The 25,814-nt window shown below is 36.8% G+C and overlaps 2 protein-coding genes across 7 annotated transcripts in view; both read left to right on the top strand.

Moving 5' to 3' along the window:
- setd4 (SET domain containing 4) overlaps nt 1-25,814 on the top strand; it is a 493,820-nt gene that overhangs the window by 161,239 nt on the left and 306,767 nt on the right. The gene's annotated exons all lie outside the window — the stretch shown is intronic.
- agpat3 (1-acylglycerol-3-phosphate O-acyltransferase 3) lies at nt 75-23,052 on the top strand. Of its 6 annotated transcripts, XM_083521912.1 has the most exons (11): nt 220-438; nt 5,447-5,495; nt 7,973-8,034; nt 8,917-9,134; nt 10,051-10,220; nt 10,741-10,902; nt 14,688-14,841; nt 14,934-15,036; nt 17,027-17,102; nt 19,975-20,173; nt 20,708-23,052. In XM_083521912.1, the coding sequence occupies exons 4-11, from the start codon at nt 8,957-8,959 to the stop codon at nt 20,797-20,799; spliced, it is 1,134 nt and encodes a 377-aa protein (XP_083378038.1). In that variant the 5' UTR covers nt 220-438; nt 5,447-5,495; nt 7,973-8,034; nt 8,917-8,956; the 3' UTR covers nt 20,800-23,052. The 6 variants fall into 6 exon arrangements, with proteins under 6 accessions (XP_083378034.1, XP_083378038.1, XP_083378037.1 ...); XM_083521908.1 differs by lacking the exon at nt 5,447-5,495 and having other exon boundaries at nt 75-281; XM_083521911.1 differs by lacking the exon at nt 220-438 and having other exon boundaries at nt 5,435-5,495.

The raw sequence follows: 25,814 nt of genomic DNA, 5'->3' as shown, positions 1-25,814 counted from the left end.
TATAATTGATTTTACCCCTGATCTGATTGGACGGCTGTAAACAACCGTCCAATCAGTTTTAAGAAAGCGGAAATAGGCTGAATACGGGTGTGTAATAAAACATGTTCGAGAAATGCGATGGTGACGAGTTATCTACCGCTAACGGACAAAGAGTGAGCGATCATCCGAGCACCCAGCTGACAGTCCTGCTCGGGTTGGGGGTGTTATTGGGCAGGAATTGGAAGAGAAATCGCGGTTTTTGTCGGCACCTGATATGAGAACGTGTGCGCTTCGGGAGACGGGTAATTAAATTATAATATGCATTATAAATATATTACATGTGCATGGAGGGGTCGAGGCATTTCAGAGAGTGATGGTGAACATCACGGAAACTCGATCATATCATTCAAATTTATTTGAGTTGCCGGAAGCTGAACCACTTGGCCTGATGAGCTCCAGGTAATAATGTTTTTGCTGATGTGTTGCTCTGTAGGCTTTTCCTGCTGCTTCATAGATGCTTAGTAACGCCTGGGCTGAGTGCTCAAGCTCGACTAGCTGCTGCAGTCGCTTAGCCAGCTGACTTACAGCACCTACAGATGAGTTATAATGCTGAATAACGTGTCACTGTCACTATCAGATGCGAGGTGGCACCGTGAAGCACATGTTTACCCTGTTGTTATGGGTGTTTTCGGCGTGTGCACGAGCTCAGCGTGGCCGCTCCATCACGCCGACCTCGCTTACTCAATGTCGCGCGATGGCCAGGTTACTATAGTGCAGAGAGCCGAAGGGGCGTGGTTACGCATATAATGGGCGTGGTTACGAAACGACCCCTTGCTTTATGGGTTGACTTCATGGTCTATAGTTTGGTTCATTTCAATAAGCAATAAAAAAAATCAATACCTCAAAAAATAATGCATGAATAGAAATGGTACAAAATGAGTTTATTTGTAAATAAGTTTTCTTCATATGATATTTATATTTATGCCAATTCACAGACATCCTTTTCCGGCGTTACTTCTACAGCTGACCAATTAAGGGTTAAGGGCCTTGTTTAAGGGCCCAGCGGTGGCGACTTGGTGGTGCTGGGATTTGAACCCATAAACGTTTCCGATCACAAGTCTAACATCTTATCCCAGCTACTTACACAATACATGGTAGGTTTATTAAGCACACTTTTGGAACAGTAGAAAGTTCATAGTAGATGAATTTATTTGTTACATGTACATTACAGCAGAGTCAAATTCTTTCTTCACATATCCAAGTAGTGTTTGGAAACTGGGGTTAGGGCCCCTGGAGCATAGAGAGAGTTAAGGGCCTTGTTCAAGGACCATGCGGTGGCAGGTTGGTGGTGCTGGGATTTGTATCTCTGACCGTCGAATCAGTTACCCAGAACTTTAAACACTGAGCGATCACTTCCCCTTAATTATATTATATTTATTAAGTGTTTATTCAGTAATCTTTGTGATTTGAATTGTGGTTCCAACTATTTATATTATTTATGTAAGAAGTTAGAAAGTGCTCCTCTGATGACATGGTAGGATGTTAGAGGAACTTCATAGAAGAAAATTACTTGGTTTCAGACGTAATCAAGAATAGCCTGCTTTCAATAATTGCTTTTTTTAACCCTTGCTTAAAATTTTCCATAGATGTTCAATGTGGTGATCTAGGAGTTTTAGGATGAAATTTGAAGATTTGTGTTTGTGCAGAGGAGGAAAGAGAGAACAGACTTCTCTTTGAATAGACAAATAAACAAAAATACTCAGTTTTAATTAATATATTATATAATTATTATTCAATTATTATTATTAGAAGCAGTCTTTTGTACCACTGAAGATAATACATTGAAAATTCCGGCTGGATTTTCTGTAGAGGTCTGTATGAAGTAGAAAACTGTGTCATTGTCTGCTATACAGCTTCATATGCTTCACTTAATCCACTGACATCACAATTTTACTAAGCATCCTGACTTTTTTCTCCAATCCCTTCCAGTGTAACACATGCATGGTTTTTATCCCACTCGGTGGCTTACAGATAAAGGTGCAGATCTCCTGGGGTTTGTGACATTAAACAGTTTTATTTTTTTACGAAGGTGAAGATCAGGAGATCAACTGTAATTGGTTGTTTTAATTGGGAATCTGCCAATCTGTTACCAAGTACTGGTGTTTGGGAGATTCCAGTCTGTAACACTGGTTCACTGCTCGTCTGAATTATACACATCATCTGATCTGACCCACTGACACATTTTACGAGTCGAACGTGCGCAATGTTGCCTGACACAACACGTTTCACAAAACGCGTCTTAAAGGAAGCCACCATTGTGACTCTTATGGTTTTCATTATTTTGTGATGGGAGCTTGTAAAGTTTTACTTCAATTAAGAGATATTAGAATTAATATATAATATATATTATAATAAAATAAAGAGAGAGGAAAAAAAATCTCAAATCTAATTTCTAATCAGAACCTAAAAGAAAATAATAATTTGGGTGCTTGTGCAAAAGAGATCTGTTTCTATTAAATGTTTTAAATCTATTGTTTAACAAAAGGGTGTGTATTTGAGGAAAAGATTTTAAGACTAAAATGCTCTAATGGCTCATAAATATTATATTGAGTGTAAATGTTCCTTAAATGTACCTAATATTTATTTTATGAGTCAAGTTCATAACATATTAACTGCAGTCTTAAGGTTCCCTGAGTGAGTTTGTCTTTTGTTTTTATGGATTTGTTTCCTGAATAATCAGGTGCACAGACCTTTGAACAGCCACATGGTCTCAGAAACATGACCTAAACGTCCGTGATAATCCTTATTAGCTCCTGAGGTAATAAAAGCTAACCCTATTACAGTACACTTATTGTTCAAGAGGCTCTCAGGTCCCGAAAGGTTCCCTGGTCGGGTCTGGAATGGTTACATTTTTGAGATTTGATCTTTATATGTTGCTTATAAAACTGAGTTTCTTTAAATTAACACTTTCTGGTAACAAGCGGATCAGGTTTTTTCATACACCCTGGCTGAGAGTCTTGTTTTGTAGTAGATATAAATATACTTTAAGCATAATAGGAAAAATGAAGACGGGTACTAATGTGTTTGAAAAAGCCCTTAAGCAACCTGAGTTGTTAGACAGTAATGAAAAGCAATGTCATGAGTCACTTTCACTATGTCCAAAAAGCACCCTAAATAATTTTGCACTTGTCCTCATTTCCAGTGTCATAAACACGCTTGGATTTAGCACTTTGTTCGTAACGAGTCCAGCTTGAATGTATGTACTCGCTGTTCCAGGCATTATGATACAAGGTAAACTGGAAACACAATAAGCCTTTTGTGTGTCTCAGAGCTGTTTTCTTCTGACAGATCAGGACTACAGGACAAAATACAGAATACAATGAAAATTAATTTATCCCATCAAGAGTTTATCAGGTTTCACAGACACTTCATTATCACAAGTCTCTGAATTTCTGTCATGGTTTCTGAATAGCATGGCCCGTCTCTCTGATATCCTCACACACTGCAGTTGTAGACAAAAGAGCATTTTTATATAGAGTCTGTTTATTAGTACGAGGAAATTTTAAGACTGGGAGTTTAAATTATGTTCAAAGTTTGGTTGCAACTAATGATCTTTTTGATGATCGATTAATTGAATGATTTTTTTTAATGATTATTAATCAGATTTTTTTATATATATTTTTTTAATTCAAGGTGTTTATGTATACAAATATACTTGGGGGTGGGGGGAGGCAAAATTAATATTTAATTTTGATAATTGTGGCTGCTTTTTATTTTTTAAAGCATTTGAGTATGCAAGGTAAAGCAATTTGTGTAAATTAACATTTGTATTCATTTGTATGATAATTGAAGTTGTCAAGTTGACACAGACAGTTTGTTCAGTTGTCTAGAATATCTAATGATATATGCATAAATTAAATATACCAAGATTGAAAACAAGCATTTGAATGTAGTAAAGCTGCAGTAAATCCTGTTTGAAAACAGATAAATTTAACTGTTGTAGTAGACAAATGCTATAAAAAGAGAATAGACCTGAAAAACACAGTAAGCTAACAGGCTTATTAAAAAAATAGGAAAAAAATATGCATTGGTGTACAAATGCATAAGCATTCGATGAAACCCACAGGAGTGACTAAAATGCAATAGTTTACTGCTGCCGTTAGAGTTAGTGTTTGTTCAACAAAACAGATCCAGTGCGACTGTCCTGAAGTTAAACAGTTTACACGCTAGCACTTCATTAAACTATACCATTTACACATGATGAATATACAGTTTATCTTTCCATGCTGATATTCAGCTCATCTTTGCATAACTTGTAGGTTACAGTCTTCTTTGTTGCGTTTAATAATAAAATGCTCCTATGCCTTGGATGACTTGGGTCGCACAGTTTTTTCCAGGTCCGGTTGACCTGCATTTTGCAAGCAGCGGTGTTATCTTACCGCCATGCTAACCCATAACTTCAGCAGCCCTACTAATCGATAACAGCATTCGTTGACAATTAATTTAATTATCGGTTATTATCAATTTTATAGATAAGTTGTAGCAGCCCTTGTTTTAAGTTTCACACTAGAGTTAGAGTTTCTTCTCTATGCTCTTTAGCATATGCTCTTCTTTTAGAAAAAAGCTTATTCTGAAGAACCTTCACTCTTTTTGAAACCAAGAGGTTGGTTTCTGGAGGTTCTGGTTTCTGAAGATGCTGACTTGAGTGTGTGAAACTTAACTAATCAGTTTAAAGCATTGATAGAAGGTTATTAATGACAATGCCTGATTACTGTGCTACTTTTTATTGAACACAAGTGTTTTATTTTACTTGTTATGGTACCTGCAACCTTCTTGATTGACACCATCATCTTCCAGGAAGAGCGCCTATGAAGTTCTAGCCTTGTTTAGGTTTGATGCTAATGAAATGTGATTTATCCGGGGTGCTGCTCTGGAGCACTAATCACCGCTAATCTAATCCAGAGCAGATTAGCAACGTGGCGGCACAGTGTTTCTGTCTTTTTGAAAAAGACATCCCCTTTGTCAAGTCAACTTTTAATGAAACAGTTATCTTTGGCTAACAAATTGCTACCTTAGTGTATGTGTGGGTGATAATTAGCATTTGGTGGTGATGGCTCATGAGCATTCTTAATTGACTCGCAGCCCTGAAGATCTCAATCTCCTCGGTTTGTGCTGACGCAGGGTTATGTGGCGCCTCCTCGAGTTTATGGGATCTCAATTTGTTCTTGCTGCCATCATCATAATCTCATACTTTGGGATTAACATTAGCATGAAATGTTAGCCAGGCAGGTAGTGGAGGGCCCTCGTTTTCCTCGGACTTTGTGGACTTTCTCTGGAAAGAAAATCTGAGATAAATCTTTTTTGACAGCCAAACGTTTCCCAGTTCTACTATTGTTTTTTACACGGAATTGTGGGTACAAACTCAAGGTGAAGATGTTGAACCAGGGGACTGTTATGATCTTTACAGGGATCTGTGGTGCGTTAGTGGTCATGGCAGTGGCCTACTATGCCTACTGGTAAGTGCTGTTTAAATATGGTAGTTTTTGTATTTATGCAAGCTTGCTGTATTAGTAAAAATTCTATATATAAATTTTTATATATATATATATATATATATATATATATATATATATATATATATATATATATATATATATATATATAAATGTATGTATGTATATTATTTTTTATGTTATATTCATATATTTTATATGTTTTTAAAAATATAAATAAATAATAAAAATAATTTGTAATCTATATAAGATTACTCTTCAGTTTTCTGGATGGCCTTTGGCCAGTCATATCCGTGTGTGGCTTAAGGTGGGCAGAGTTCCTCGGTTGAAATGTGATATCGCAGTTACAACACACAAGGTGCAAAACCGCATACTAGTTGGTATCTAGTTAAGTACTTGTAATGGTGTTGAAAGAGCTGGTTACCTGGTGTTTGACTACTTGCATTCAAAAGGGATTTGTAAAAAATTTGTAAAAGTCCTTCGTCTGAGGTAGGTGATTCATAATGCTTTGCTCATAATAAGCCTTTAATGGTCAATAGTGATAGTTACACAGCAGTGTTATGAGGAAACTCATGGTCCATTACATTTTAATGAATGCCCTACCTTGTGCAGCATTTCACATTTTATGGCTGGTGATGTTCTAAGTAGGAAAAATATCATGCATCATTTAACAATATAACAAAAAATGTTGTAACAAAGGTTCAAGATTACATTCAAGCCATTGGTTTTTCTGCCCCATTTATGGTGCATACTCTAAAAAGTTCAGATCTTTTTTCCTTTTTTTTGTTAGGTTCTTTGATGGTTTGAAAAACATCTGCATTAGTTTATATATCAAGAAGTTATAAAGAAATCCGATTGTGCTTGTTTAGACACAAAATCTTCTTTTATTTAGATTGTATAGGTGCATATTAATATTCAAATTTGTCTCAAATATTCTGCACTCATTATTTTGTTCTGTACATATAAACATATTCCTTTCACATAGACCAATTGATTTAACTTTACCTATCACTTGAGTGAAAAGTGGGTGTGGTTAAGTGTGAACCTGTTCAAGACTGACCAATATGAAAATTTATTTCATTTTTCATTGATCTTAATGTCCAAATAAAACTTTATCAAATTCTTGAGCGAGTTAGTGTGATGAATATATTTTCAAGGCAGAAAAATCAATCGATGAAGGGATTGGAATGCAGTGATCTAATATCCATGCATTTATTTAAGAATAATTTGTATACAATTAATATTTTTTCTCTTGTTGGGCCTCAATTTGTCTTTACTTAGATGTTTATATATATATATATATATATATATATAATAATAATAATTTAATTTTGATTCTCTCTCGCCAAAACACACACACACACACACGTAGGCAGTTCTTCGGAATTTGCAGACTGTAACAGTAGCACTCTGGCAATACTAGTGAGTTCAGCGTCCTCTCTTTCCCCCCCAACCTTCCCTTTCTCTATTTTCTTTGTCTAAGTAATGATTTGTGTTCAGGTTTAAGAACACGTCCTTGCTGGTTTGGTAATTAGCCATTTGTCTGCAAGCTTTATATTACGTATAAAATTTGGAGACCATATTTTTGCTTTTTACAAAATTATACATAATGTTGGTTAGAGTTGGTTGGACATCAACACCGCATTGATATTTGGCTTCGCAACTCAAAAAAGTAGGGCAATATCCATTTATCAGGCATGACTAGACTGTCTTCGTTTCTTCACACAGTGGAATTTGGTGGTGTAACCATGGCAAAAGAAGGAAATAAGTAGGTAAAAGTTTTTTTTTTTTTTTTTTTTTTTTTTTTTTTTTTTTTTATATTATTTTTTTAAATCTTAGGCTTTGGGATTACTTGCAGTCAAACTATTTTGGTGTATTGTTCACAAAGATGAGAACGAAACTATGTGATGCTATGCAAGTAATGTGCTTCGACTGAAAATAAGCTAAAGCAAACGATGTAAAATAGAGAGCATGACCTTGAGGAGTGTACAATATGCAATATTTGCAAGGGAAAGCAGCATGTCTGAAAGAGCACTGGAAAGAGAGGCACCTGAGAATTTATATGAGCTGCATGAACTTTCACCTAGAGAGAAAGTGTGTGTGGGAGAGTGAGAGAGGGAGAGCTATAGCTTGAGGCTCCCCTTTACCAAAGTCCTTGTGGATATTCTAGTTTGATAAGCAAGTTGTACAAGTAATACGGCACTCTAGAATCGTTTTGTCTTTTTAAAGAAGAAAAGTACTGAGTTAAAAGCCAAATTCACTGCCATGTTAATTCAAACCGAAACGCTATTATAGATGTGGAGTTGTCGGGGCATGCCGCCACAGCTACAAGGTAAAAATAGACAATGGGCAGGGATCTATCTGGAGCTATACATGTGTTAATCAAGGTTTGTGTCCTTGTGTAAGCATGGGATTGGTGCATACGAAAAGGTGCTGTGGGATATGTAGGTCACACTGAGATCTCTCGCTTTCTCCTACAGGTCTGTGGTGTTGAGTGACGGGCCGTGTAAACGAGGACTGTAAGGAGGAAGAACCCCTTGTGGTAAGTTTTGTATACGTTTTGTATTTCTCTATACCACAAGTTCCCTGAAGAGAGAGAATGTTTTTACACAACACAAATAACTTGCACTTCCTCATTTTGAACACTGCACAGCTTATACCTAATTATGCACTGACAGCATTGTGCTTCCTTGAATCTATGAACTTTAGCTCATGACCAGGAACTCGATCACAGTTTGCCATTATTAAGGACACAATGCATTGCTTTTGCATTTTTAAAATACACTGTCTTGAAATCAACTAGTTCACAATTTGTACACTCGCATATGAAAGCAGACTACCTGCATTTAACCGGTTAGAATAAGGATGCATCTTTACTTGCTTGTTCATTCAGAAAGCTCCTCCTCTTGCTCAGGTGTTTTCTGGTGTGTCTTTGGAGTGATCCCTAACTAGCGGAAAGGGTACTTATTTGATTTTGTGTAAAAATGTTGCCTACATTTTCAATTAGTTAGCTAGCCTATCATACGTCAATGTTTAGAGGGTAAGGCCGATTTCAGGTTTCCCTCATTAAAGGGAAGAAGGTTAAATGACCGTTGTTGCATTATGGGTATGAAACTAGGATCTCATTGCTTCAGACTTTTTTTGCAGTGCATTCTGTGATTTTTGGTGGGTAAATCTCACAATGTATAAAATAACATGGTTATTCAAAGAAGTACCTAAATTGTGCTGAGGCATGGTTCAGAAATACTTGGGTCTTTTTCACAGTGCCATGCAAATTCAATCACAGCCACGATATGCAGTGATTCGTCATTTGCTTATTTACATAAAGTTTGGGAGATATGAATGCGTTTTTTTGCATTGCATTTAAATGTCTAGTGTTGGCAGTTGACTCTGCTACAAACACATGCTCTCTCTCTCGCCACAGGTGTGCGTGTATGTGTGTGTGAGGCAAGGGCTTGTCCGTCATGGGTGTGTTGGCCTGGCTGAAGAGCCAGTTCATCTTGCAGCTCCTCATCGGCTTCGTATTCGTGGTCAGCGGCCTCATTATTAACTTCATTCAGCTGTGTACCTGCGTGCTTTGGCCAATTAACAAACAGCTCTACCGCAAGATCAACACTCGCATGTCCTATTCGCTATGGAGTCGTAAGTATTGTGTGTGTGTGTGTGTGTGTGTGTGTGTGTGTGTGTGCAACAAAAACAAAACGCACATGACTTCTTTATCGTATTTTTTTCGCTGTGATGACATCATTGGATATAAAGTATATAGTTTATACTTTTTATTTGTCTACTTAATTTTTTTATCCTTAAATTCTATTCCTTTTTTAATGCTTAAATGTTGGACAGTCGTACAAAGCATTTCACTGGATGTCGTACTCTGTGTGTGTGTGTGTGTGTGTGTGTGTGTGTGTGACAAATAAAATTTTATTTGATTTAATGAATTACAGCATACACGGCATGCTTTCCCCCCTTAACACTGCAGGCTGTACTTTCCAAAATATATAATGATTAGCTTAATTTTATTCAGTATGAGTCTGGTCATCAGTTGCTACAGATGAATGAATGCTGTTCCTAGAAGTAGACATGGTCTCTGCCAGTTTCATTCCTGCAAGCTTCATATGTGAAAGTATGAAAGCAAAAAAAAAAAAAAAAAAAAAACATTTGCTGTGGTTGTACCATATGCTAATGCACACCCTCAACCAGATGTCGTGTGAAACTTTCTGATAAGCTTTCTTAAACAAAAAAAAAACAACAACAAATAATTATAATACTGTACCTCCTATTTGTGCTAAATCTAAATATTTCACATGCTCTTATTAGCAGTATTTCTCTGCACTAATGCATAGGTCATATAGTGTATATATTATAATACATATAGTCTTATAGTAATACAGAAATTGTGCGTATATATTCTAAACCCACAAACATGGGAAATTATTTATAAATATTAAAACGGTGTGTGAGAATAGTTGAAACATTAAAAAAATGATGCATACTTCATCTACAGCACTGAAGACTATTTAGGAGTAAACACTAATGGATTTTTCTCTCTCCCTGTCAGAATTGGTGATGCTTTTAGAGTGGTGGTCAGGAACGGAATGCACACTCTATACTGACCAAGCTACAGTGGATATGTTTGGAAAAGAGCACGTCATCATCATCCTCAACCACAACTACGAAATCGATTTCCTGTGCGGCTGGACCATGTGTGAGAGATACGGTGTGCTAGGGGTGAGTACGCCAAGAACATGCACCACATACACAAAAAAGTTAATCATGATATATGATATATGATGATCAATGTATTGGGCCCCAGTTAACCTACAGAAATTAGATAATGGGCCTGATTAGTTGTTATTTGTTGACACCCTGTGTATTGTCTTTAATATAGCTTAATAATGCATTTGATGAGGGTCAGGAGTTCTTAACTCCACAGTTGTGAAGGAACCCCCTACACTGCACAGTTGGAAGTGTTCCCTAACGTCAACACACCTAGTTCATTTCGTTATTACACCTTCTTCAAGGGCCAAGTAATTCGCTGATTACTGAGATCACATTAAGACGTGCACTGATGATGGACTTCAAGGAAATGATTTTGAAAAAGTATTCATTTTTTTATTTATTTTTTGTGTTGAAGCTAACATGATTGGGGTTTTGAACAGTCTTTCTTTATAAAATCTTAACATAGAAATTCTGGAAAGCAAAAAATGTAAAATCAAAAATAGACAAATGTTCTTTCCATTTTTCTCAGAGTTCCAAGGTGCTGGCGAAACAGGAGCTGCTGAAAGTTCCCTTGATTGGCTGGACCTGGTACTTCCTGGAGATTGTTTTCTGCAAGAGAAAGTGGGAGGAGGACAAGGAGACGGTATTTAGGGGGCTCAACCAGCTCAAGGATTATCCTGAGTACATGTGGGTGAGTGTGCTCAAGAAATTAGGCTATAATCTCAATTGCCTGAAACCACACCAGGTGGTATTGTTGAGAATTATATTAAAAGAAAAAAACGGTCACTCTTGCCTACTCGTCTAATATCAGAAAGTGCTGCACATTTACATAGTGACATCAGTACTATCCTAACTGGATACATTTTCCAAACATACAGTATATCTGGTGAGTAATGCAGGAGAACGTGTGTGGAAATTTCCCAAATTGTATGCGATCGGCATGATGTAAAGAATATATACATGTATATATTGTTTACATCATGATGATTGCTTATATATATGTGTGTATGTACAGTGAGGAAAATAAGTATTTGAACACCCTGCTATTTTGCAAGTTCTCCCACTTAGAAATCATGGAGGGGTCTGAAATTGTCATCGTAGGTGCATGTCCACTGTGAGAGACATCCAGAAATCACAATATATGATTTTTAAACTATTTATTTGTATGATACAGCTGCAAATAAGTATTTGAACACCTGTCTATCAGCTAGAATTCTGACCCTCAAAGACCTGTTAGTCTGCCTTTAAAATGTCCACCTCCACTACATTTATTATCCTAAATTAGATGCACCTGTTTGAGGTCGTTAGCTGCATAAAGACACCTGTCCACCTCATACAATCAGTAAGAATCCAACTACTAACATGGCCAAGACCAAAGAGCTGTCCAAAGACACTAGAGACAAAATTGTACACCTCCACAAGGCTGGAAAGGGCTACGGGGAAATTGCCAAGCAGCTTGGTGAAAAAAGGTCCACTGTTGGAGCAACCATTAGAAAATGGAAGAAGCTAAACATGACTGCCAATCTCCCTCGGACTGGGGCTCCATGCAAGATCTCACCTCGTGGGGTCTCAATGATCCTAAGGAAGGTGAGAAATCAGCCCAGAACTACAGGGGAGGAGCTGGTCAATGACCTGAAAAGAGCTGGGACCACCGTTTCCAAGGTTACTGTTGGTAATACACTAAGACGTCATAGTTTGAAATCATGCATGGCACGGAAGGTTCAACTGCTTAAACCAGCACATGTCCAGGCACGTCTTAAGTTTGCCAATGACCATTTGGATGATCCAGAGGAGTCATGGGAGAAAGTCATGTGGTCAGATGAGACCAAAATAGAACTTTTGGGTCATAATTCCACTAAACGTGTTTGGAGGAAGAAGAATGATGAGTACCATCCCAAGAACACCATCCCTACTGTGAAGCATGGGGGTGGTAGCATCATGCTTTGGGGGTGTTTTTCTGCACATGGGACAGGGCGACTGCACTGTATTAAGGAGAGGATGACTGGGCCATGTATTCGAGATTTTGGGGAACAACCTCCTTCCCTCAGTTAGAGCATTGAAGATGGGTCGAGGCTGGGTCTTCCAACATGACAATGACCCGAAGCACACAGCCAGGATAACCAAGGAGTGGCTCTGTAAGAAGCATATCAAGGTTCTGGCGTGGCCTAGCCAGTCTCCAGACCAAAACCCAATAGAGAATCTTTGGAGGGAGCTCAAACTCCGTGTTTCTCAGAGACAGGCCAGAAACCTGACTGATCTAGAGAAGATCTGTGTGGAGTAGTGGGCCAAAATCCCTCTTACAGTGTGTACAAACCTGGTGAAAAACTACAGGGAACATTTGACCTCTGTAATTGCAAACAAAGGCTCCTGTACCAAATATTAACATTGACTTTCTCAGATGTTCAAATACTTATTTGCAGCTGTATCATACAAATAAATAGTTAAAAAATCTACATTGTGATTTCTGGATTTTTTTTTTTTTTAGATTATGACTCTTACAGTGGACATGCACCTACGATGACAATTTCAGACCCCTCCATGATTTCTAAGTGGGAGAACTTGCAAAATAGCAGAGTGTTCAAATACTTATTTTCCTCACTGTATGTAAGTGTGAGTGAGTGAGAGAGAAAGTGAAATTAGACAAACCGCATAAAACTTTCATGTATATTACTCACACCAGGTATCTTTAGTGCAGACTGATTGCTTTGACCGTTATTATAGCTGCACGTGGATTGTAGATGCTCAAGTCCGTACTGTACATACGTACAATGCGGTATGAAGTTACTTCCTTAAAGCCTCTGCAGCCTGCTGATGAGTTCTTGTAAATATTTTTTATATTTAATTGTCCTGCATTTATTCTTCTGCAGGAGATGTAAAACTACAATGCATCATTACTGTAGAAAATAGTAATCTCTTTCTCACACACTCACACTATATGAAGCGATAATTGACATGTCATTAAAGCTGGAATATCAATTTCCTAGAGTTATTTTACAGGTTATTTTATTAGTTCGTTATTTCTACAGGTCTTTTACAGACTTCGCATCGCTCAGTTTATAAAATCACTTGAACTGATTCAATTGAGACCAAAATGTCAGGTGATAATTTCAATGCCAAATTTCCCCATGTATAAACAAGTCCTTTTTGAACAGAGTTATACTTTCTATACCACCATGTCATAAGCAGAAGTCTAAAAGTCTTTTAACCAAATATTTGCTTACTTGTACTGGCTGGCTTAAAGCCACATAACACCCACAAACACATCAGTTCATCAATATGCCAGAGATGCACTGACTTCCTGCACATTAATTATCGAACTCAAAATGTGTTCGTTAACTCCAAATTCCTCCCCCATTCTAATACATAACTAAAGGTAGTCTGGAAGAGGAAGTTTTTTGTGACAGAAGATTAATAAATAAATAAATAAATAAATAAATAAAAAGTGGTATTGCACAATGGGGAGAGCATTTAACTGAGGAAGTGAGTGAAATATTGTAGTTTATGAGAAAAAAGAAAATATTATAAAAGGTATAAAATATATATAGAGGAACTTGTATATACTTGTACAGTGAAGCAGGAAATGCAAATTGTCGACCAGTGTGCATGTGCCATCGCCCATCAGATAATCGTAATAATGATTGACATACCGTCTCACTAAGTGTTGGGTTAAAAAATATCTAGTCTAATGAATATAGTTTTTTTTTTTCCTCTTTTGATATGTTTACTGGAGTGGATAATTGTTTATTAGTCTGATAAAAATATAACTACTTGAAGTGTTTATTTTTAGATTTGACAGCAAGCTTGGTTTGATGCGCATAGGCTTGAGGACCCTTTTTATAAACATGATTAGCTGAGAGATATTTTTGGTTTGAGCATTTGGTAGGCAGTGAATCAGATCTTCTGAATAAAACGTTCCATCAAACTAGAGTACAAAATGAAGGCATGGTGGAACTGACAATTTCAGTCTTGTCTAATTGTTGACTTGAAAGAGTGATTATTTTCCCAATTTTAATTGTAGATGTATAAATCTAGGAAAAATAAGAGTTTTTCTTCTTTAGGGTGAAAGATTATCCACCTATCTTACAACATAAGTATATTAGTATAAAATCAAGGGTGTCTGTTTGTAAGTGTATTAACTATCTGCACATGTATGGTGTAGATAAAGCATTTTAGATTATAATGCAGGTTATAACCTGTATTAATGTTTATTTTTTTTTATGTAGCATCATTTGCAATATTGTATTTATGCAAGTTAGTTATTTAATTATTTTTTAATTGTGTAACCTGCTGCTGCTGTAACGCGATAATTTCCCTCATGGGATCAATAATAGTTTAGTAGATATGACTATAGCTATACACATTAATACGTCTTCACTCTGTAACTGCTAAAAGAGGGGATTAGCAAGCTTTTATACTGCTTTTTGAGTCTAAGCAGAGATTATATCATATCATTGTGTGTGATGTGCATTTCTACAGTTCCTGCTGTACTGTGAGGGAACACGATTTACAGAGCAAAAACACCAGATCAGCATGCAGGTGGCTGAGAGTAAAGGTCTCCCCAAACTCAAATACCACCTACTGCCACGCACCAAAGGCTTCACCACCACACTGCAATGCCTGAAGGGAACAGGTCTGTGACATAGGGCTGTGTCTCCTATATGTATTCGAATTTTAATCCTGTACTGACATTAAGATGAATATTGTCATGGGCTTCCTTTTCAGTCAAAGCCATATACGATGTCACACTGAATTTTAAAGACAAGGAGAACCCCACGCTGCTGGGCATCATCAACGGCAAAAAATACAGAGCAGACATGAGAATTCGGTGAGTGTGAACTTTAGAAACAATCCCAACAAATGTTCCCAACCCTGGCACTGTACAATTTTTTACAAGTTTTTTCTGCTGTAATTACTTTTAGACTGGTTATTGTGATTTTTTTTTTCTTTTCTTTTCTTTTCCACGTTTTATATCCACTTTTGTACAAGTGCTTACATAAGATTCATTTTTTCTGAAATATTTTAGCAAAAGTTAAACAGTGACCATTGTGCACTAATTAAAATTGTGGGGAGATGGTAGCTTAGTGGTTAAGGCACTGGACTTTGGATCCAGTCACACCAAGCTGCCACTCCTTGGCCACTGAGCGAGACCCTTAACCCCATAGCTGCTCAGTTGTATGATTTGGATAAATGTGAATCGCTTTGGATAAGTGGATCTGCCAAATGCATTAAACGTAATTTTCTTAAATGTGTTTGCATCGTGTTCAAAGTACTTTTAATACTGATCATTTAAATGCTACATCTTTACACAAATACACAAAAAAGCCACCAAAAAAGTGCCAGGTGAAGTTTTAATATGCAGCTCTGTAGTTTCAGTGAGTCAGTGCCCAGGATAACCTCAAAAATCTGTTTTTTTTTTTTTTTTTTTTTTTTATGAGTGGAACCTGATGTGGGTTTTTGTTGTTGTAGCCGTTACATTTTGGCAGGTTTTCTGTTTACCGTGGTTGGAAATAGTGGTTATAGTCTAATCGAACCAGTCTGACCAATTTACTCTGACATTTCTATCAGCAAATTCTTTCACCTGCAGAAGTGCCCAAAACTGGATGTTGTGTTTTTACCACAATTTTCTGTAAAGTCAGTCAAGTTTATTTCTATAGCACTTTGTCTCAAAGCAACTTTACAGAATTTAAGAGTTAAGGTGAATGATGTGTATTTATCCCTGATGAGCAGCCATAGTGACTGTGGCAAGGAAAAACACTCTAGATGTCATGAGGAAGAAACCTTGAGAGGAACCAGACTCAAAAGGGAAACCCATCCTCATTTGGGTGACATCAAGAGTGTGATTTATAAATTTTTAAACAATACAGAACACTGGAGAGTGAGAACTAACTTGAGCACTGGAGTGTAAGATGATAAGTAATGTGCTTTCTACAGTCTTATACAGTCATTTGTGGTTATAAATCTAGGAGCTACTGAGCAACTCATAAAATAGCTCAACAAGTTGATCAGATGTACTGCAGCACAAGATTTTAATGTGATGTCAGGATGACTATTCCAAAGTTTAGGAGCGAATTGTGAGAATGTCAGTAATCGTCGAGATCTTCCATTTTTGAAATACTTAAAACCAGCCCTTCTAGCACCAACATTTATACCTGATCCAGGCATATGCATCATCCTACATTATGTATTTCCTCATTCTAATGTTTGATTTGAGTATTTCTTAAAGCATTCAACCTGATAATAAAATGGCTAGTAAGTGTGGTTAAATTAGTTTAAAGAGAAACAGTAGTTAATTACAGCATAAACAGACTAGTAGCATCTTGCCCTAACGCATATTATTGACTCATAGCAAACTCTGTGCAAGCAACTAACAGTTTCCATTAAACAACCAAGGGAGCACATTAACCCAGACAAACACTTGCTACCTGAGCACAAAGATAAAAATATCTCCTGACTGTTGCCTCTTTTTTTTGGCATTCATGACTGGAATGTGTGCCACTGGCAAAGGATCAAGTAATTTCAGGGGATCATGTTTTCTAAATGTCTTTTTTATGAGCATTTATATATAGGGATGTTTGTGCTCTACAAACATGTGTACAGGATCCAGTGTATAATTAACGTAGAAAATAATTTTAGGCCAAAAACACGTCATTTGAACCCTACAAAAATCGATACGTTTTTTAGAACAGACATACTTAGCAATTTCCTGGTAACGAAATTTGACCTTCACTGTACTTGAGCTTAATCCTCTTTCCTTTATTAACACTGCCCTCTAGTGGTGTGCTGCTCTGACTTGCTTACTGTGTTTTGCCTAACAGGCGTTTCCCAGTTGAGGAGATCCCTGATGATGAAAAAGAGTGTGCTAACTGGCTTCACAAGCTCTATCAGGAGAAGGTCAGATTCTTTTTAAGTTTCCGCATGTGTTTTAAATCATCATCATGAATTCATTATTCACAGTCTTAAATCCAGCTGTTGTTAATGTACACTTAATTCTTCTTCGACTTGCTACTGAGAAGCATGTAGATACATCTATATAATGATTAAATGTGTAAAATAAACAGGATTACACACTACATGATGCACCATATATCTACATATACAGGTGCCGCTCAATAAATTTGAATGTCGTGGAAAAGTTCATTTATTTCAGTAATTCAACTCAAATCGTGAAACTCATGTATTAAATAAATTTAGTGAACACAGACTAAAGTAGTTTGTCTTTGGTTTTTTTTAATTCTGGTGATTTTGCCTCACATTTAACAAAACCCCACCATTTCACTATCTCAAAAATTTTTAATACTTCTTAAGACCAATGAAAAAAATTTTTTTGTGAATTGTTGCCATTGTGGAAGTATGTTCATTTACTGTATATGTACTCAATACTTGGTAGGGGCTCCTTTTTCTTTAATTACTGCCTCAAGTCGGCGTGGCCTGGAGGTGATCAGTCTGTGGCACTGCTGAGGTGGTATGGAAGCCCAGGTTTCTTTGACAGTGGCCTTCAGCTCATCTGCACTTTTTGGTCTCTTGTTTCTCATTTTCATCTTGACAATACCACAGAGATTCTCTATGGGGTTCAGGTCTGGTGAGTTTGCAGGCCAGTCAAGCACACCAACACAATGGTCATATAACCATCTTTGGGTGCTTTTGGGAGTGTGGGCAGGTGCCAAATCCTGCTGGAAAATGAAATCAGTATCTTTAAAAAGCTGGTCAGCAGAACGAAGCATGAAGTGCAATTTCTTGGTAAATGGGTGCAGTGACTTTGCTTTTCAAAAAACACAGTGGACCAACACCAGCAGATGACACTGCACCCCAAATCATCAAAGACTGTGGAAACTTAACACTGGACTTCAAGCAACTTGGGCTATGAGCTTCTCCACCCTTCCTCCAGACTCTAGGACTCCGAATCAAATACAAAATTTGCTCTTATCTGAAAAGAGGACTTTGGACCACTGGGGAACAGTCCAGTTCTTCTTCTCTTCAGCCCAGATAAGACACCTCTGACATTGTCTGTGGTTCAAATGTGGCTTAACAAGAGGAATACGACTACTGTACCAAAGTTCCTTGACACGTCTGTGTGTGGTGGCTCTTGATGCCTTGACCCCAGCCTCAGTCCATTCCTTGTGAAGTTCGCTCAAATTCTGAAATCGATTTTGCTTGACAAGGCTGCGGTTCTCTCAGTTGGCTGTGCATCTTTTTTTTTCCACACTTTTTCCTTCCACTCAACTTTCTGTTAACATGCTTGGATACAGCACTCTGTAAACAGCAGCTTCTTTGGCAATGAATGTTTGTGGCCTCCCCTCTTTGTGAAGGGTGTCAATGATTGTCTTCTGGATAACTGTCAGATCAGCCCCATGATTGAACCAAACTGAGAGACCATTTTGAAGGCTCAGGAAACCTTTGCAGGTCTTTTGAGTTGATTAGCTGATTGGCATGTCATGATATTTTTTTTTTTTTTTAGATTGTGAATTGGTGGGTTTTTGTTAAATGTGAGCCAAAATCATAGCAATTAAAAGAACCAAAGACTCAAAATACTTCAGTCTGTGTGCATTGAATTTATTTAATACATGAGTTTCACAATTTGAGTCAAATTACTGAAATAAATTAACTTTTCCACAACATTCAAATTTATTGAGATGCACCTATATGCGTACAAAATGATTATTACAATAGTCAGATTAAATCGGAGATATTTTATTTGGTTTCATTTAAGCTTTAAAGTGCTTGAGAATGTATTTGAGTTGATATTGCAGTTATTTGATTGATTGATTCAAATATTCAGTAGATAATTTCGATTTGTTTTTGACTGGTTGACACACAACCTTCAACTTCCTTTAACTTGAAGGAAGAGGAAACAAACAATGAAAACAGGAAGCCAAAGATAGACATCTGTTTCAGACAAAACATGTTTTAGAAAGCCAACGGAACACTCTGTATTAGCGTTGCATTTATAGTTAAATAAGATCATTTGGGGGGAAAAATTAAATCAAATCTAAAATTTATTGAGAGAGATTCACCCCCCCACCCATCCCCCCTCTTTTATTTATTTTTTAACATGTGCACTCACTTTTAATAAAATGTAAAACTTAAATTTGAAAAATATATAAACATTATACAATTTACAAATTTTAAATGATAAAATATATCGCGCTCCGTGCACTGTACGCTCTCTGTACAGTGCGCAGTCTCACATTTCAAAACAAACACCAGTGATTCGCCTCTGGAGTCCGCTCTCCTAACGACAGCAGATTTTCTTAGCCGCTCCAGCAATGGATGTAACCCGGAAAAACTATCAGTGTGGATTTTTGCCGATAGTTCCAGCAATCGAGTATCAGGGCCAAAGAATCGGCAAAACCGATGAATTGGTCGACCTCTAATAATAATAATTACTATGGAAATGCATCAATATGATCTGGTTTGTCACTATTAATGAAATATTCCTATTCAGTAAAGCCTTTTAAAGAGGTTTTCAATAAAGTTACCACCAAAAGGAAGTTTAGAATATTTATCAGCAGCCCCTATTGATACTTGTTCAATATGAAACCTCAAGTCTCTTTCTATTATTTAAAATGTCTCCTACTTAATTTTGTTAGCTTGTTTATGTTGTTATATTTGTATCCACTAATTTAATTATTACCATGTTCCTGCAATAAATGAAGCCCTTGACGATGGTATGGTGTTGAAAAATGTTCTACCAAAACTACCAAATGATATGACTGACTTTGTTTATGTCTCTCCACATTATGTGTATATCCATATTGCTTAACAGGATGAATTGCAAGAGTACTATTTCAAGGAGGGATGTTTTCCCGGACCAACTATTAAGCCCAAACGGCGGTTATGGACGCTGCTGAACTTTCTTTTCTGGGCGACACTGCTGCTCTCTCCACTCATTAACTTCGCCTGGGACGTCTTTGTCAGTGGCTCACCGCTTCTCATCATCAGCTTCATGATCTTCCTCATCATTGGTCAGTATTCATATATAAAATCATTTAATATTTTTTGTAGTAGTAAGTACTTAAATATTTTGGTCGTCTTGCGATCGTGTAGTTAAATATAATCTGGGGGCATTTGTACGTTTGCAAACCCAAAAAATGATTGTGTTCTCACAAGTAAACATGCATTTCAGTTTTTTGTATTCAGATTAAGTACAATTTTAAAGATAAATTTCTTTTCCATGGCCACAAATGAAATCAAATGTTTTTTTGCATGGGAAAAAAAATCCTCATTGAGTATGTAAATCTGCAATTCGACAATGTCTGCTATATGCTAAAACCTTTATACATTAGCATAAAAACGTTCTTTCGGCTTCTCCCATTAGGGGTCGCCACAGCGGCTCCTCCGTATTCATGATCCGCATGTTAGATTTGGCATGTTTTTACGCTGGATGCCCTTCCTAACGAATATGCATACTGTTCAAAATAGCACATACATTTCATACACACGTCACACTAAGCATATCTTAATAAGTTCAGTAATATTGGTTTCTGTGTGTTTTCCAGCCTCTGTAGCTGTGCGGCGTCTCATCGGCGTGACCGAGGTGAAGAAAACCGGCTCCAGTTATGGAAATGTTGAATCCAAGAAAGAAAACTAGAACTTTCAGCTGGTCTGACTGCCCGCGGCCACTGTTTCGCTCACTTTCACTGCTAGGGCATGAAATTGCCCGCCTGTGCAGTCGTCCTCCTTTTTAACAAAGAAAAAAAAAAAAAACATCCAAGTTGGAGGGGAAAAAAAAAAATTTAAATGCCAACATGGCATTAAAGCATGTGAGGGGTGGGTTGGGGAATGTAGATAATTATAAGTTTATAAACTAGAGTAATAATTATTAATTATGATCATTAAAAAGAGCAAAGTGTGAAGCATTTGAGATTATCATTTCCCTCGGCAGCCTGGACCAAAGTTGGCTGAGAGGTGGGCGTGGCATCTCCGTCCTCTTCTGCTTACAGTAGCTTATTCTCTCACTAGTTCAGGACCAGTTTCCTTCAAGGTTTCTACAGAGCCATGTAATGTGGAATGTTTCCTTTTCCACCCCATAGCTTGGTACTGCCCACTTCCGATCTGTAACTATTATATTATCCTTGTGCAAGGCTCTGCAGCTCTTACTCTGTCCAGCTTTTATAACTCAAGCTGTGAAATGATATGACATGATCTAGTCTATGTTTTGGGCAAAAGCGTAACTCAAATATTTCTTACTAAAACCTGAAATGATTATTTTTTTTTTAATACTGAGTGTGTTTGTCTGAGGACAGCGAAGCACCGGCGACAAACAAGCCACTGCATCGTAGTCTGAAAACTCTGGAATGAGTCCTTGATTGTGGTTAGAATAACTGCAGGGTTTGAAATTAAAACACAGGGTCCAGAAGATAGCTACAAATGAAAAGTGAATCAGTCTGATGCCTTATGAGTTCTTTAAATTATCACATTTCAGGTGACTGAGTATTCAGTTTCCATTTCATGTCAAATCCACTTCTGTTAAAACCACTTGATGACAAGGACCGCCTGAGGAAATGTGACTAAACAAAGGATTGGATTTGAGTGTTAAAATGTTGAAAATGGTTTGGGTGGTTAAAATAGTGATACAGATCATTTTCCTACATTTTAGACTCAGTTTCTATCTTAATTCACAAAAATGTGAAGTTGGATAAGGGACAAATGAACCAAGGTGGTCACTTACTGTAGTTTACTCACTCACTGTGACAAATGGCTTTGTACAAATGCAATTAAGATTCATCACAGGTTTTTGGGGGGTTATTTTTATTAGTTTTTTTTTTTAGTGTTAGTGTTCATCCTGGGCGTTCTACAATATATTTCCTAACAGAATTTAGCAATATTAATGAACAATTAATGGTTTGATGGAAGAAAGTAAAATTTTTACTCAATTACCTTCTGTTTTTCAAAAAATTTTCAAAAGTTCTTATAGAGTTCAGTAAAAGGTTCATTAGTGTTTGACTAAATACTATATATTCATTGGCAGGCAGGGGCTGTATTATAGGACACATGGCTTCAAAGTTTGGTGAGTAAATAGTGATCAGTTTTGTTAAACAGATTTACACTGGATTTTTCTTTTGTTCTACAATTATCTCACCTGCGCATAGAGATCAACTTTTATTCCACCAAGGTCAATTTGGGCTTTATAAAAGTACAGCTTTTCTTTTGAGTTTATTTAAAAATATATATATATAGATTTACCACAAAATGGTAGATTTTGCTCATGCAGGAATTTTATGTATAATGTGTTGTTTTATGATTTTTGGAAATGTGTTTGCTTTAATTATGCAAATTCTGCATGATACAAAAAAAAAATGAATAATGAGACATACAATTGTACCATTAAGGATTGAAGTTTGTCCTTTTTTTTCCCCAATCTAAACAGTTGTAACACTTTCTCTTGCGTAATCTAGGATATCCGGCCCCAAAAGACCAGTCATTTGTTTCTATAGTTATGTTCATCACTCGACACATGAGCTAGCATATGGTGTATCAAGACTGGGATTATATATCTCCTTAAGTTTTTTTTTTTTTTTTTAAAAAGCACTGATGTTTTATTCAGTAGAATTACATCGTGTTCCACATGACATTTTCACCTGAAGACTGCTGTTTTACCAAAAAACATATGCCCTAAGAACATGGCCTCAGTTTGAGGTTTGTGTGGAGGAGGTAAAGCGCAAGGAGTGTTTCGAACAGAGATTTCAAATATGTGATTACACCCTTCTTGAGAAGTATGGATGGTCTGCTTTGTGGATGGAGACTGTGTAGAAATAATAAATTAATATGGTAATAAAAAATAACAGCATTTCCCCACTTTTTTGTTATGTACCACATCAATTAAAGAATTCAGTAATAGTGATGGGAGCTGTGTCATCTCATTTATTTTTGAATCTGGATGCTATTATATTTGGTTTTTTTGACTATATGTTCCAAACTGAGTTTAATCCAGCTGTAGCAGGTTTTTTTTTTTTTTTTTTTCCATTTTACTGTAAGTAAGTGAGCAGCTGGCATTCGACATGGAGCTCAGCTAACATGAATGAAAACACTGATTTTTACAATGACACATAGCTCATTGGAAATCCGTATCAATTTCCTTCTTTTACATAGATATAAAAAAAGGTGAAATTGCAGGGTTTCATGGTGCTTATTATATTATATTTAATATTATATTATAATATACTCTTTCATAATGAGGCATGTCCCTGCAATCAAACTTGACCCATCACATTCACAAGTGGAAAAAGATCTGGTCTGATTTATTTACAAGGTGTGAGTACAGACTTTATATCCGCTGTACATGTTCATTTACATTTTGTACGTGTTAAATGACGTCTGTAAGGCTACAGTGATTCATACATCTGCATTTGCACATCACATCTTCAGGTTCCTGGTTGTAATGTATTGATTGATCTTGTGAAAAGTTGCAAGATACAAATTTTCTTTTCTTTTAGTTACAACAAAGCCATTGTTACAGGAATAAGTCGCTCATTAGAAGGTAATAATTCATCCTTTTTTTTGTATATATTTACTGTTGACTCTGTTTTTTAGAGTCTATAAGCAAACGTGTAATGTGAAAGTAAAATGAGGATTGTGATATAAGCTATATTTTTTTACCATGTTCCCTTAAGTGAGTCTTTATATTCACATTCACTGTTTAGATTAGACTTTTTTTTCCCCCCTCAAACACAATTTTTCTTCTAAAGTTGTTCTTGCAACTTTACCCCAGTTTGTTCATGTTTTTTTGCTGAATTAGGGCAAATGCAGTTGCAGACTGTCAGTTCCGGTCACGTGACTTAAAACGCCGATAGCGCACTAAAACACAGCAGCTGCTTGGATCAGTTTCTCCTCCATGAGGCGCGCGCCTTCTTCAATAAACACACGGGAGGAAGTTAAAGAACACAACACAGCACTTGGACAAGATCAGCTGACTCCTGCTTTGCAAAAGTCTCGGCTCAAGTCTGGTAAAACTAACAAAGAACCAAAAGAAAGTTTGGAAGGATTTCACGTTGGACAGGTGTATGAGACAGACAGACAGAGACAGAGACAGGTAGGATGAGCTCTCTGGAGTATCAGACTGATGCTCTGAAACTTTTACACGAACTTCATTCAAACAGGAGGATTAGAAACACCGACAATTACAAAGGGTCCATACCTGTGTCTGAAAGAGCCAGGGAAAGTTTATTAGCCCGTTTTGTAGATATTTTATCTCAGATCATATCCATAGAGCAGGATTTAATAAAAAGTCTCTCTGCAGAAATGAAGTTTCTTCTTCGCCATAAGGTAAAGCCCAAGATTGTTATTATATAATGATATATAATGTTTTATACATGTATGTAGGTATGTGTGTGTGTGTGTGTGTGTGTGTGTGTGTGTGTGTGTGTGTGTGTGTTATCTAATTATATATAATGTTTTACGTTTGTAGGTGTGTGTGTGTGTGTGTGTGTGTGTGTGTGTGTGTGTGTGTGTTTTTTAATTATATATAATGTTTTACGTTTGTAGGTGTGTGTGTGTGTGTGTGTGTGTGTGTGTGTGTGTGTGTGTGTGTGTGTGTGTGTGTTATCTAATTATATATAATGTTTTACGTTTGTGTGTGTGTGTGTGTGTGTGTGTGTGTGTGTGTGTGTTCTAATTAGGTAAGGCCCAAGATTATTATATAATATATAATGTTTTATGTATGTATGCATGTGTGTGTGTGTGTGTGTGTGATATCTTATTATATATGTTTTACGTGTGTGTGTGTGTGTGTGTGATCTAATTATATATAATGTTTTCCACTTTCTATCTTTTATATTTGTGTCTCAGGACAGCGTGGATTTGAAGAACATCTGCCTGAGAATGTCTCTGAGCGAAAGTGGCAATGAGTCGGACAGAAACCTAAAGGAGCTCCGGATCTGTCTGCAGCTCATAGTGAACAACTTGCTCTCAGCAGTGCGGGGCGAGAATAATTTATCGTCCACAGGAACCACTCTACGACTAATGAGCATATCCATCACACTACCTGACATCTGAACTGCCGTGTTATTTGGAGAGGTACCTGCTTTTCACGCTGAACTGATAGCAGGGATTGTTTGTTTTTTTTCTTTGGTGACTCTTTCTGAGTTGAAGTGAACCCGGAGCTCCAGCAGGATCCTATTCTTGGCTGAATAACTGGCACAAGTCCAAACTACCTCATAGAGTTGAGCTCTGAATAAAAATAAACACTTCTTTGCATCTACACCTATTTAATTATCTCATTTGGCTGATGATTTGTCCATAGATGCAACTGACTTTTTGAGACAGGAGTAAAACGAAATACTTGAAAGTTGACTACAGCTTGCAGCCATACAGGTTTTTTGGACTAACAACATTCTGATCTTCAACTTCAACTGACTGCAATTGGTTTCCCAGAAAAAAAGCAACAATAATGTAACTTTTTTTTAATATATATAATTCGACATCCGGAGTGAAGTTTTAATGGTAGTATTTTTTTTTGTGCACATCTACTACTTTTTATTTTTGGAAACATGAAGGCTGTATTGTCCGTGTTATTTTTAATTTGTAGGCGTAACCCCATTGTAATTAGCTGAATCGTTTTCTCCATCTATGTGTATTCAATAAAATAGACCTTTGTAATTATCTTGC

Source organism: Silurus aristotelis (genome assembly GCF_946808225.1).
Source record: "Silurus aristotelis genome assembly, chromosome: 20".
Lineage (NCBI taxonomy): Eukaryota > Metazoa > Chordata > Actinopteri > Siluriformes > Siluridae > Silurus > Silurus aristotelis.
This window is presented reverse-complemented; position numbering and strand designations above follow the sequence as displayed.